Raw genomic sequence first — 14,532 nt, 5'->3', positions numbered from 1 at the left:
ACCAGCTGCTCACCTTTTACTATTAGAATATAGACTGAACTGGTAAACTGGGTACACAAAACACCATCATGAATGAAATAACAAAAAAACATGCAAAATGCACTCAAACCTAAATTTTAACTAAATGATGTATCAGAAATGTGAAAAAAAATTAATAACAATAAGAACAACTAAAAGGAACAAAGCTGATATATTACAATCACTACAATACTTAGACTTTGTACATAATACGTTATGATCTTGAGCTTGGTGACCTTCACACACTAATAATTATTTGTGATCATTTGCAACTGACAAGTGAATCATATCAGTCACTGTAACTAAAACTTTCGGAGTCTGTTTAATTTTTGACCAAACAACAGTGTATCTATCTGTCATTATTATCAGTTATAGGAATTTTTTAGCTTTGGTGACGACATTTTCATATCATTTGTGCTTTTTGGGATTTTTAGGATCCTCATTCTCTAGCTGGTCACCATGAGGTTTGTGTCCAGCTTGGCTAAGGACATCTCTTAATCTGCTAATGAGTCCAGCAGAGCCACATAAAAAAAGTAGTTCTCAGCCTGAACTGCTTGTCAGATTTCTACACACTTTTGATGCATTTCACTCTGTACAATAGGCTCTTCTTCTTACAGTAAAGTCTGGAAGGTTACCAAATATTTTGAAATAACCATTTAAACATCCCCCACATCTAAAAAACATGTGTATTGACTGAATACGCCTCTTATGCAAAACGCACACACACTCCTCAAATCATAGCCTTGTATCTCAGTAAGTGGCAAACAAACAGCCATCCATCTTTCATTCCCAAAAGAAGAGAGAGGAAAAAACGGAGGTAGAGATGGGGAGTGAGAAAGTGAGAAAGGAGGGTGAGGGAGGTCATTACAAAGATGGAAATGGAAAGAGATATAAAGGTACGGATTGAAAGAAATGGAGATAAAAGAAAGGCTAAGAAAAGTCAGGCATTTAAAACAGCACTCTGCCTGAAACGAAATAATTTAACAATGGCTACAGTTGTTGTAAACATGGCTACCTACCTTCTACAGTCATGCCATATAAATCTTCGGAATTAGGTCTGAATACTGAGTAAACCCATTCTCATGATGTATCTTGAAGGTGGGAGGAAATTATGAAAGACTACAAATGCTTTGGGGTGAAAACTATTTTGTATTTTTGCTTTTGCTAGCTGCCTAATGTCATAGGCCTAATGCAGAAGTAAGCCAGAGAGTGAACTTTAAAGCTACGATAACTGTCATGAAACAACCACTGCAATGAAGAGCACTGATTACTTGATTAACATGAAAATCGAGATAAAATGAAAAAGTTAGCTACCTAGCTAGCTAGATACCTTGCTTTAGTTTGTCTCCTTTTCTTTGACTTAACTTGTCTCTGGTGTCCATTTAGTGTTGAATACAGAGGGAATCACTCTTTTCTTTATTGTTTGCTTTGTTGGACATCCCAAAAATTCAACTTTCAAATCCGTTGAGTGGCCTTTAGCCCTCTGGATGCAGTCCCATAAAATACATCATATTTGTTTTTGTCATGTATTAACGCCCTTTTCAATGGTTGCTAACCACTTTTTGCAGAGTATGGCAATTTTTTCAGGGAAACAGTGAAAAACGTCTTTAAAAATTTAGTAGTCATTATTAAACGACCAACTGAGGAAAGCTACACCACTAAATCTACTTAGCACCATGGGGGCATTTATTAGCATACAGATCAGTACCTTGGTTATCGATCAGGATTTCTTGAGCATTGTATGGATTCCTGACGACTGGATGACATATTTGAGCCATGCATGTTGAGTGTTGTAATGAGAGGACACTGATGGCCGAAACTACAAGAATGATTTAAAAACACGAACTCTGGTAAGGCTGAGGGATACAATGCTGAGCAGAACACTACATAATAAGGCCTACCAAAAGCAGGTTTCGTGCTGGACATAGGGCGTAGCAACAAAAGGGGTATCTGTTTTTGAACAAGCAAGATGCAAACAAGCTGCCTAACAGAACAAAAATGAACTAAGCAAGAACAAACGCCATTTAGACATGCAATTCATAATGGTGAGGAAGCAGGAGCTTGTTTCAGGCAAGAGTCACTAAGAAATGCAGATCATCTGTTTGAGATGTTTGAGAGCCGTGTGGTATGCGAGTGAAAAAGTGTGCAATGTGTGTGTATCTAGGTCCCAGTGTTGATATAGGTGGGAAGGAGAGTGAGGTGTAGTAATTCACATTTCCTATTAGCCATATCTCAGAGCCACCTGAAGGAGCACATATAAACACATTTCTGCTAGTATGCTGAGGTTTCCATGACGTTAATCTTCCAAAACCCCCCCACCAGGTCCTGTCCGCTGACTTCCAGGCCCACATCGGGAGCCGTTTGCCGGGATGATGGACGGGTGCTGCTCCCTCGGCCTTTCACTTCTTTTCTCTCTGGCGTATTAAAGGGAGCTGCAGGCCCTCGATCATTTATCTATGCAGAAGCTCACACCGCTGCTGATCTACGGCTGCACGCTTCAGCCCCAGTGGGCTTAAACGGCTCTGAGAGTGGAAGGCCTATCTAAAGTAGTGAACAGTCTGCCAGATCTCTCTGTGTAAAGAGCTTGCAGAGAGCAGAGATCGACTACTTTGGCACAAACAGCGTCTGAAAGCCTGATAGACTTCTCTTTGTGTATTGTTTGGTTTCCTTTTTTGCTGGACTTATATTGCAGTGTGTTTTAATGACTTCTAAACAGTGGCTAACCTTTTACTATTAAAAACAAGCCCAATAACACAGTAACATGCCTTAGTAATTGTTTTCCGATTGAAATTGTGTGTGTGTGGGTCCAGCATGCGCGAGTTTGACGCCACTGTCTTGCAAACAAGTGTTTGATGTCTTGCTGGGCTGGAAGTGTATGCGTGTAGGAGAGTGTGTGTGTGTGTGTATGCGCACAGGCTCTCTGGTGCAGGTTGCAGCAGTAGTAAAAGTGTCAGTGTTGATTAGAGCTCTCATTAGGAGGAGGAGGTCTTTAAAAGCAGACGCTTAATAACTTCCAGGCCAGGCAGAGAACAGAGCACATGTAGTCAAGCTTGAGAAGCAGTGCAGTTGAATAAATGTGGGGGGGCTGCCTTGCTGCACCTGGAGCATGGACCTGACCTACAGGCGCTAGCCTTCAAATTGCCATCACTCACTTACCCATGAATCCTCACTCATGGAGTTTAATCCTCTTTTTAATACGATGTCTAATATCGAATAACATTACAGAATGCTGTTAAGCTCAGTTAGCTAATTAAGTTAGATTTACTTAGCTTGACATATAAAACAGGACTGTACATTGCTTGCATTCGCAATTATAATGTGTAAACTACTGACGCACTTGTAATGTTCCAATCATTTATACTGTTTCATCACAATTTACTAAAAAGAACTTGTGTACAAGACAACATGTCTTCCACAGCATCTAGCATTGCATGAATATACCAATGTTATCTTTAGTGCTGGCTCATCTGAAGGTGCAGCTTCTGTAGCAAAACCTCCATCTTATTAGACATAAAATCCTGCCACTTTAATTTGTAGAGGCTTAAAGATGTCCAGAGTTTGATTACTTTTCTTTACATTGATCTACATTTAAATTGTCTTTTCGCATACATATCACGTGAAGTCATTTCATTTTTCAATAATAAAATGTATTCTGTGTGCTTCTTCTTAATTTTTCTTTGTGCTACTGAACGTTTTAGGTTGTTAACACAAATGTACGGACATGACCGCAGAGCCTGAAGTGAAAGTCTGATGGATACCGGAACTACGGGAAACAGGACGTGACATTAGAAACTGTCAATTAGCTGTTGGATTTCCAATACTTCACTGATGATAATTATATATTGTGCATTATATTATGCACTCTTACTTCCAACATGTTTGTTAGAGGTAAGGTCAGCAGAGATGTATTAGTCAGAGGCAATATATCAGAATTGAGACAGAGAAAGAAAACAGAACTATTCTGACTGTTCTTTCCCAAGCAGGGAAGTGAGGTGTCCCAGACTGGAGGGCTCCTCGATATGGCCCCATAGAACAGCTACAGAACTTGCACATAAAGATCTGCTCACAGATACCTTTTTGATTCAGCCCAAACACTGTAATAAGTGCAAACACGGAAATAGCTCAGGACGAAACAGTGGTATAGATCTCTAGGGATACAGTGTTACAAAAGCCAAAATCACTTCACTTTTCTTCCTCATCTTTTCTTAACTGACTGTTCCAGACCTTGTACAATTTTTTGCCCTGTGTTATTACCACCACTAATAGGAGTCACATCAGCCCAAATCTCCTCCACCTTAAATCAAACATGTAGAACAAAACAGATCATTTGCCCTGTTGAATAATCAGGTTTCAGTTAAAACACTACGGTGGTCTCCCCAAGACGTGCATATGTAAAATGTATTTATGTTGGCTCTTTGATTAATATGTATCCAAACAGATAAGATCTTGATTCGTCTGGAAAGTTGTTTGAAATGGATCCTCTGACCACGGGTCATTCGTGTTCGGGAAAGCAGAGGGGAATAAGGACACTTTGTTCAGAGGTGATTTTATTTAACCCTGTTGTCCACAGTCAGCGGTAAACACCTATTGGGACAGTGAATGTTTAATGCGAGAGGATACGGTCTAGATGAATGAGTTTCATTCAAACTTAAAAATGGAGGGGAAAAAAGACAAGCAAGAGCCAAGAAAAGCCCAGAGTCGACATCATGTTGGAAATGAACGCCAGAACAAAGAAAGAGGAGAGATTGAGAGAGGGCAGAGAAAGAGAGCGAGATGAAAAAACAGAGGAAGTTAGTTATTAAATAGGTCTCACTTCAAAAATAATGTATTTTAGAGTCTACTTACTGTATGAGTGAGCAAGTGAGAGAGAAAGAGAGATGCATTCATTATTAAATAAAACAAAGGAACATCATAAAATGCAAGACGAAAAGAAAGAGCAATAAAGAGGGGAAGACAGAACAAAATACAGAGCAGGGAAACCAAAACTTCACCTCAGGGGACAGAAAAACAACCCGAAAAGAAAACAGAGCAAACACACAGCAGACTGACTCTGGGCTTTTTGCTTCGTCAACTCTGATATTGTCCATGACGCCGTCCTCCAAATTCTGAAAGTTAATTGAAAATATTTGCATTAGTTTGACCGCAAAATAGAGTCTTAATTGCATGGCTGGGGCATCTTGACAAGCAGTCGTGGAAAAGATTGGCTAATAAAACAGATGACCACACGTGCATGCACACATAAACATCTTTTGACGGAACCCATACGCTGCATTTCATTCACCAAACCAAGGCCTAGTTGTGCTACACTGAACGATGACCCAGTGCAACCTCTCACAAATGAGCTAAATGAAGGATGAAATGGTCCCTTGGACATGGGCAATATTAATTGTCAGTGTTGAAAAGTACTTCATGATGTGCACAGTGATAAATTGGGACATTAGTCTGGGAAAAGAGCATGCATGAACGGCTGTTTTTTTTATTTTATTTTTTTTCCCTTGAGTGACCTGAGTGGAGGTTAATATAATAGAATTAGCAATTAAAAGGCCTTTGTTGAAATCTAATTAAAACTGCTGTCGCACTTTGCAACTTCCAACTTGGTGCCATTTGAACCATAAGCCTTTGGACTGCATGCTCAATGTAATACAATCTGGTTGATACACATGTACATACATCATCTGTAAAATTCTTCTTATGAAACACTTACACTCACTTTTGGTTTACAATACTCTTTTTTTTATGTGAATCAATTTTTTCACAAATTCTTTGTCAAGACTTTAGCACTTTGTAAAACCCATTTCTCACAGGGGTCTCACCTACGCCACTCCCTTGGAACTATGTGTTAACAATTCTTTAGTGAATAATATCAGCAAGAAAAACGTCTCTTCTGAATGAGGGTGACACAGATGAAGTGCCACGGAAAGAGGAATGAATATCCAGCCAGAGCTTTAAGCTCCAGAGCTCTTAAAAGGCCCACAGCTAAGTGTGACCCCCAAAGCAGGCACAGAAACTACAGTCCAAATATCCAGGGACATACAGTCTTCTGAAATTGGAATTTTCTCACTGTTACTTTTCAGTTAAGGAACGAAATAAGCTGCAAGCTTGAAACAGCTGAATTTGCTTTCTCTTAGTTTGAAAGAATGCCTAGTTGCAGTTACACTAGAGATTCAACTAATATTTACATACACTCATATTTACAGATTAGCCCTTAGATTATAGGGGAGCACTTCACGGTCATTAAGCTATATTAAACCTTACTGAAATATAGTAAGAAGAAATAGCTGTATCTTAGAAAAGTGCATTCTGGTCATTTCACCAGTCGGTATTCGAGTAAAAGATGTCACAAGTCTAGCTGTTGTATTTTATCTCAATTGCCAGTGGTTACAATTTCTTCAGTTAGTCATAAAATACTTTAGTTCACTGTTACTCTTGTGCCAGAGCATGTTGGCTGTAGTGTGACCCAAAAGAGCAAAATGGCTCAGAAATATATCTAAATCATCATTTTTTACAGTACTAACAAAGATGTCATAATAAAAACTGAGCCAGGCAGCGTTATTTTTTATATATATGTATGTGAGTTTAGTTTTTGATTAAAAGAAAAATGAACATTCATCCGTTGGCCTGATATAGATTCACATGGGAAAAATATGTCGCTCATACTCAAAGAAAAGTGCAGCAGGGATGCACTAAAGCAATGATTACCGACCCTGGTTCTGGAGATCTACCTTACTGTAGAGTCTAGTTTCACAATCTGACACACCTGCTCCAGCTAATTAACTTTTTCAGAGGTCCCTGACCACATCCTTAACTGCACACTACGATACTAAATTGAATGTCAAAAATGGCACATCAACAATAGAAGTGCATTTATAAGTATGTATACTAGAGCAGAATGCAGTTGTAGACACAGCCCTTGACTGCCTGGATCAGATGCATTAGTCTTAGATAAGGAAATATAAGAAGCAGGTTAGAACTAAACTATGCAGGAAAGTAGATCTCCAGGAGAAGGTTTGGTGACCACTGCTCTAAAGACATAACTTGCGCCTGTAAACTTATAGTTATTAATATTTTTATCCTACTAACATACTTATATAGCCTTGTAAATGAAAAACTGCCGTCACAGGGCTGAATGACTAAAGACCCATCGCCCTAACCTCTGTAGCCATGAAATCCCCTGAAGGACTGGTTGTTGCACAACCAAAGGACATCACAAACCTCCCACTGAACCCCCTGCAGTGCGCACATTAGGCCAAAAAGGTCTGTGGATGATGCAGTGAACATGGGACTTCATCTTATCCTTCAATACCTTGACCAGTCAAGGACACGCAAAAAACCTGTTTTTAAGTGTCAGCTCTGCATTTAATACTATTTTTCCAGCATTGCTCCACATTCAACTCTCCCAATCTAGTGTACCTGCTTCCACCTGACAGTGGATTACGAGATTCCTCACAGGCAGAAAGCAGCAGATGAGGCTGGGAAAATTCTCAGCAGGCACTCGAACAATCAGTGTGCTCTCCAACATGTGCACTAATGAGTGCACCTCCATATACCCCTTAGTCAAGAGACAGTTAGGAGTCTGCTTACAGATGTGTGGTTGAATAGCCAGTCCTCTGGAGAAGTCACTTGGTGTTGACTGTGTGGAAACGACAACAGACTTTAGGAGAAGCCCCAACCCCTGCCAGTCCTCACCATCCTAGGCAAGACTGTGGAGTCTTTCAAGTTCTTGGAAACAACAACTACCAGGGACCTGAAGTGGGCCACCAACTCCCACTCCATCACAAAGAAAGCCCAGGAGAGAACGTACTTCTTGTGGCAGCTGAAGTTGTTCCACCTGCCTCAAAAGCTGCTGGTTCACAATCTGTCATCACCACCTCCACCATAGTCTGGCACAGCTCTGCCACCAAACATGACCTTCCCAAATTGCAGAACAAATCAAGTGTGCAGAAAACACCACTGGTATCAATTTTCCCTCCCTGCTTAATCCACACACCTCCACAACTAGAAAGAATGCAGAGAAAATCATTGCTGACCCATCACACACAGGTCATCCCCCGTTTCAGCTCCTCCCCTCAGTCAGCCACTTCAGCCATCAGACTGCAGAAAAATGTCCTTCCTCATGACATTACACTCATGATCAGCTGTTGCACATAAGCAGTGTTGTACTTCTTGACAAAGTGTTTTCGTACTTAATCCTTATTTTATTAATTTTTTAAAATCTTATTTAGTATTGTTACCTCCTATCCGGCCTCTGTATTTTGCACTTTAAACATGTTTCAAATGTCTATCTGCATGAATTCCTACAAGTATAGATGTTTGCATGATTGTGTGACTGTGTGTATGCATGGTGGAACTGAAGGGATGGATGTCTATGATAATGTACAGGTGTGAAGCTTCTACTGTCAGTCACCATGTGCTACTGTGTACCCATAAGCTACTGTGTAACCAAAGACAAATTCCTTGGCCAATAAAGCCTGATTGTGATATGGGCTAGTGTGTGGTAGGGCGTCCCAGATGGGCATGTCCTCAGCATAGCGCTAAGCAAATATGCATATAAAAAAAAAAAGGTACAGAAACCAACCAATTGATTATTGATGTCCTAGTGCGGACTGTAAAAGGGAGGTTTTATAGTTTAAGATTACATTAACTGTTAAAATAACACTGAAAGACGCATACAAACACAGCACTTACCAACCAAAATGACGAGTCTATGTTTGGCTCCGTGTCCTTTGCGAGAACGGGCCACTTCCTCGTAAGTTGGGACGTCAGCAGTGTCATACTGCTCACTCTTTTTACATTCATACATAGACTTATTCGTCTTCTTGTCTCTTCTGCTTAGTCGGAAACTCCTCCGGAAACCAGCTAGAGGGGAACAAAGGAATGAAAAAAATATGAGAGATGCAACATCAGAATTATAATCCATAGTATTGTACTCGTTTGTTCGTGTGTGTGTGTGTTGTCTGGTGTAGAGCATCTGTATGAGATCAGTAAAGAAGACTCAGCAGAGTCACTGGATGTTAAAGCCTGATAAAGACAAACCTTATCATTTGAGGGCTTTTGCTCACAGGATCATAAAACTCCATCACTTACATCTTTTGCCTCTCCCTCTTGATGCATGATTCGATGCATCGCAATTTCGCAATTGGATCACAATGGTTAATTCTCATAATTTGAAATAATAGTAATCTGTTAAACCCAATGTTTCTTAATAGATTCAAAAATGTGTCCACCCATCCAACTGCTTCAGGGGCTGATCAAACTTCGATCATGGTTAATGTACAGCAAATACGCTATAGAAGATTACAACAATCTAAGAGTTGGGCAGTATGGCCCTTCCTCTCTTCCTCATTGCTCTGCATGAAGTAGGCCAAAGGGGGAATCTATCAGCATAAGTATTCTCCTCTAAGCGGATTGAGCTGTCAAGTGATGTGTTAGCAGCAGTTTGAAAAGGTTTGGTGGATGGCATCATATGTATAAGAGGAAGCATGTACTAGGCCCCAAGTGATATGGAGACCTAGTTAGTGGAATTGACAACGACTAAATTGGGGGAATTTTAAAATTGTCTTGGCATTCGCAGCTATTGCCATCTACAGGTGTCAATCCACACTGACTGAACTACAGCAATGTGCAAAAATGCATGTCAAATTATGAAAAATAGAATTACAGTCTAACAAGTAATCTCAGTATTGGCACAGCTCTACTCTGATGTGATGGTGGTTTGCTGCTTTTCCAAATAAAATGCACTGCCACGTCCCTGATGCATGTGCAGTTGATACCTCAGGCAGCTTCTTTTTTTCTGTCTTTCACAGCCTCATATTTGTGTGTTTCTTCTGCAGGCAGGGTGCAATGGATGGAATAGCCTTGGGCTGTGGCGCTTCAGGGGGTGGCTGGTCTGAGTCCCCTTAGCAAGGGCCATTACAGCTGATGGCTTTTCACGCACTGAAGGTCGTCAGGAACGCCACCACAAAAACTTCCTGTCTGAATATTCTGGATAGCAATGGGTCTGGTTTAATGACACCAGACTGCACTGAAAACTGAAACGCACCCCTGATTTGAACAGCCCCATTTCATATTTATGACAGATGCTAGTTAGACTAAGCACAGTACCAAACCAAAGACACCTAATACTCCATCTCTGCACAAGATATTCTCCCCAGCATGTACTCCTCCTTTTGTTTTTTTTTCTCTTTTTTCAAAAACGGTGATTAATGGACACATGGATATGATGCAAGATGCCCAAGATTAGGGGAGTACAAAAATAATGGACTGAGGAGAACGGGGAGAGAAAGAGAGTCTGATCCAATCCCTTTTAATAGTTTCCACAGCACAGAGAGCCCACGAGTTCTGCACAGATGTGTTGCTGTAGAAAGATCCTGCATTCTTTACAGCTTGTTCTTTTCCAAATAGTCACTTAATAAGAGCTGGTGGGGACCTTTGTTGGGATACAAATGAAACACGCCGTAAGTCAAACCGTCCTTGTACCAGAACACAAGTGTTTTTGCGCGTGTGTGTGTGTGTGAGTGTATGTGTCTGGTTGTGCTGGGTATTAAGTTACACCAGGCACACAGCACAGACTTTTGTTCTACTGGGTGAGTTGTACTAGTTGTGCCACTTCACCCCAGCACTGGATAAATAAAAAAAGAGTAAGTAATTAATCAAACTTAAAGATTAACAAATTATGGACAGCTCAACAAGAATTAAGAAAGCTGCACATTGCTCTGGTGACCATGATTGCTCCCTATTGGAGAATGCCCCACTGGTTTGTAATTAAAGCACTGAATGGCCTGTTCCTTTTAATTAGCCTGCCTTTCTGCATGTACAAGGTGCCGGCAGCTCATCGGCTCTGGCATGGGGAAGCTCAGGGCAGGTGTATAGCTTTCATTATTCTGCTCTGTTGCGGCCAGTCAATACAAATTGCCGCTCTCCAGTTGAAGAGGCTTCGTAATCGGGACCATTCAGAATCATTTAAAGCCTTCAAGACAGATACGTCTAAATAGCCGAAGCGCTGCCCTTTGTCTTGATCTGGATAAATAAATCAAGGCTTGGACAGTGAGCGTCTCCCCACCCCTGTTGTTGAAGGAGGCTGAATTAGACAAAAGGGATGGAAATTAATTCAGTCCAGAATCCGAGAGGGGGGGAAAAGCTATTCTGGACCTGGTTCTTGTCAAAGACTCTTAAACTCTTACTTTTTTCCCCACAAAGAATGTGGTTTTGTAAAACAAATCTACATTTGAAGTGACAATGCACCCTGGTAGACTAATGCCATAAGAACTGCTCGCTCAAATGCCTTCTGGTTAAAAGAGACAAAGTCAAAAATGTGGACGTAGAATGCAAGCAGTGCCAGGATAGACATGAAGTTCCTCCCCATTTTCCCAGTTTCTAGTGCTGACTATAGTGAATAGCGGCTGGGACGCAGACACGTGTCCACACCACAGTCCCAAACACGCACCACCTAATGGCGCGTGCTGTGGCGTGACGGGCTAATTGGCCCTCAGCGCAACACAACCTACATTCACTGACTAGCAGCTCACAAATCAAACCAGTTCTTCCACTCGGGAGAGAAAAGAAAAAACAACAACTTAAGAAAGCCTCCAAATTCAGTGTAAACAGAGTGAGACACACGTGGCGGCCGTACGCGCACACTCGCCCATGAGCCACTGCCGCTCCAGAGCGCCCATTTTCCAGAGCGATAATATCTAACTGCTGTGGAGGAAATGTAGCATATGTGTGGGGCGAGTGAGTGAGGGCGTCCAAGAGCCAGAGCCTTGTGAGGCAGGACCAATACCATGCCCCCTGCGGCATCTGCGGCGTCTGTGGCAAGAAACATTGCAGGGAGCTCGGTCAACATCATAATCACAGATGTATTTGCAAGAAAGAAACAATCATAAGAATAAAAGGGCCAACAGTGGAGGCACAATATTTGTAGACATCAGGATTAGAAGAGTATCATGCAAGAATATAATTTCTCATAGTTAGATTTCTTTAAATAATAGGGCATTACACTGACATAACATCACCCAAATATTAGCAATTTTATCTTCACAGTCTGTTGTGAGTGCATAAAAATTACAAATGCTGCAGAAAACGTGTTGAATGGCAAAATACACCAAAGTACCTGCACAAAAATAGTCATTGCAAGATTTAAAGCTGAATTTTTTTTTTTATATACATTAAGAAACAAAGCACTCCCTAATATCTCATTTTATTTGTTGCTGTTACCACATTCTATTGGTCTGCTGGTGTCAAACTGATTAAAAAAATAAAAAAAGTACATTTAATTTATGTTTTTTATAACTTCCATGAATAATTAGGGAAAGTGGACATCCAGTATTTGTGCTACCTTTTTGCACTTTTTGCATTTCAATCCCAACACCATGGAGCACTACAGTGAACATAGTTTTCCTTATAGTGGCTCTCAGCTTATACCTTCCATGTTGCAGCAAGGTTAATGGAAGACTTACTGCCCAAGAGATGTGTGCTTGTCTTTAGCTATGTTTAGACTGCCAGCACAGATCCATTTACTGACATATCCAGATTGCATCCAGATTGATTTTTGATAGTCTGGACATCAAAAAAACATATGAAATCCAATTTTTGCAAATTGGATGCAAACCACATTTGGAGGCGTTTTGAAATGCGACTCCAACTGGATTTTTACAGATGCGTCTCAGTCTGGATGCTTTGGATGCTGAAACCGGATTTAAGTGCCTTTTGCATCATGAGCAACACAAAAAACAACACTGATGTTAAATCCAATGTGACTGAAGCAAAGGGATTCAAGAAGAGTGCCAAAGATTCATGCTTATGCCAGAGAATTCAGAGTAGTTTGGAGGGCGAGACGATGCATCTCCATTTCTCCTGCATCCGCGTTTGAAATCTGCGTCACCAGCGTAGCTATGTAGTTACTGACATCTACGTCGTTACCACAGCAACCCATGGAGATAGATTGGTGATGTCTAGACACACAAATCCGATCTGATCACTAGTAAACAGTGCGGACAGTCATCTCAAAAGATCTGATTTGAGAAGCAAATCCAATATGCCTGCAGTCTGAACACAGCCTTGCGGTGTGTGGGTGTATGGTCAATCCAAGTAGACAGGCATATGGCCTTCAGAAGCTCTCTCCCCCTCGTTTTACAGGCATCTGTGGAAGGCCTTAGGGGTACTGGAAGGGACTCTGGGGTAGCATCCAACAGACCCCCAGCATCAAACAGCCGGAAGTTTCCACAGCAACTCTCAGGCTACCGCTTGAGCATGTACCAAAACATCTGACCCCGAGGCATGTATGGTAACTGAATTCAATATCGTATCCATTTCTCAAGGGGGGAGCAATCTTTTAATGTCGACTAACCTGAATGGCCTCTGGTCATCTCTCAGCAGCACCTCACACATTGAGCATTTATGGGCTACCATTCTTCATGTAGCAGGATGGCGCAAGAAAAGGAAAAGATGGATGACAATTGCAGGTGATGATTAAAAAAAGAAGGAAAGTAGGGGGAAAAAAGCACAACTATTTAGCAGTGCTATTTGAAATATGCATTGGGCACAGCTTTGAATCATGCTGTACTCGTTAAGAATTGATGTCTGGGGGAAAACACACTGTAGGAGCTGTTTCCATTGCGCTGCATATGTGGAAAGTGTGTGTTCTGCCCAAGTGTTACAGGCTTAGTGACTCCCCGCTCCTGTTGGCCAGGACAGAGACGGCTTGTGTCAAGAAGCGATATTTGTTTTTCCCCTCTGTCCTATCCCAAAGCGCTTTAGACAAAAGAATGTCAGGGCAGGAATGCTGTCTAAATGCGTCAGGGGAAACACACAAACACACGTACATCTGCACACATGCATAAGTCAGTGGGCCGCCAGCTCTTCTCGAGCCCAGTGCAGTCATCACTAGTACATTTAGCCTTTGAGGTGCATTGAATAGGATCATTGAGAAGGCAGGCCAAATCTAAGAGGCTGGACAAACCACTGCTGTTTGTCTCATCAATCGCCTGCTCAATCCATCATACGACCACTCAATTGGTCAGTGTGATCACACTTGCGCACACACAGTATCGCACACAAACACACAGACTCACACACACACACATACAGCATCTGCAATGATCCACAGCAATACCTGGCCTGCACTGACCACTGCTGTTAGAAAACTAAACATTGAGTCTGGAACATCCAGACAACTCCAATCATCTGTCCTGCATGCTGGCCAAGCTTAGACGGTCCAAGCAGTCCGTTCAAAACCATTCAAAGATCTTCCTCATACATATAGATGCTCACAAATAGATACACGCCCAGAACCAAGGTCAGTTCCGATACAGTTCCAGGGGTGTCATCTAGCTGAGGAGGGTGAGCATTAAAAAAATTATTAATAATAATAATAATAATAATAATAATAATAATAATAATAAAGAGGATGTTAATCTGTAGCTGTTCAAAGCACCTACAGAAATCAGTTTACCTCTTCCTGTCTACATGACCTGCAGACATATGAGATAAACTCATTTTGGAAATGGAATTTTTTCT

General features: G+C 41.3%; 1 protein-coding gene across 4 annotated transcripts in view; it reads right to left on the bottom strand.

Moving 5' to 3' along the window:
* The window catches only part of mpp7a (membrane protein, palmitoylated 7a (MAGUK p55 subfamily member 7)), a 162,051-nt gene that overhangs the window by 25,730 nt on the left and 121,789 nt on the right, over window positions 1–14,532 (bottom strand). For all 4 annotated transcript variants that reach the window (XM_036572319.1, XM_036572318.1, XM_036572320.1 and 1 more), the window contains one exon: window positions 8,704–8,874. In XM_036572319.1, coding sequence (XP_036428212.1) covers window positions 8,704–8,874 — 171 coding nt within the window. The remainder of the gene's footprint in view (window positions 1–8,703; window positions 8,875–14,532) is intronic.

The sequence above is a fragment of the Colossoma macropomum genome, unplaced genomic scaffold (genome assembly GCF_904425465.1).
Source record: "Colossoma macropomum unplaced genomic scaffold, Colossoma_macropomum, whole genome shotgun sequence".
Taxonomy (NCBI): Eukaryota; Metazoa; Chordata; class Actinopteri; order Characiformes; family Serrasalmidae; genus Colossoma; species Colossoma macropomum.
This window is presented reverse-complemented; position numbering and strand designations above follow the sequence as displayed.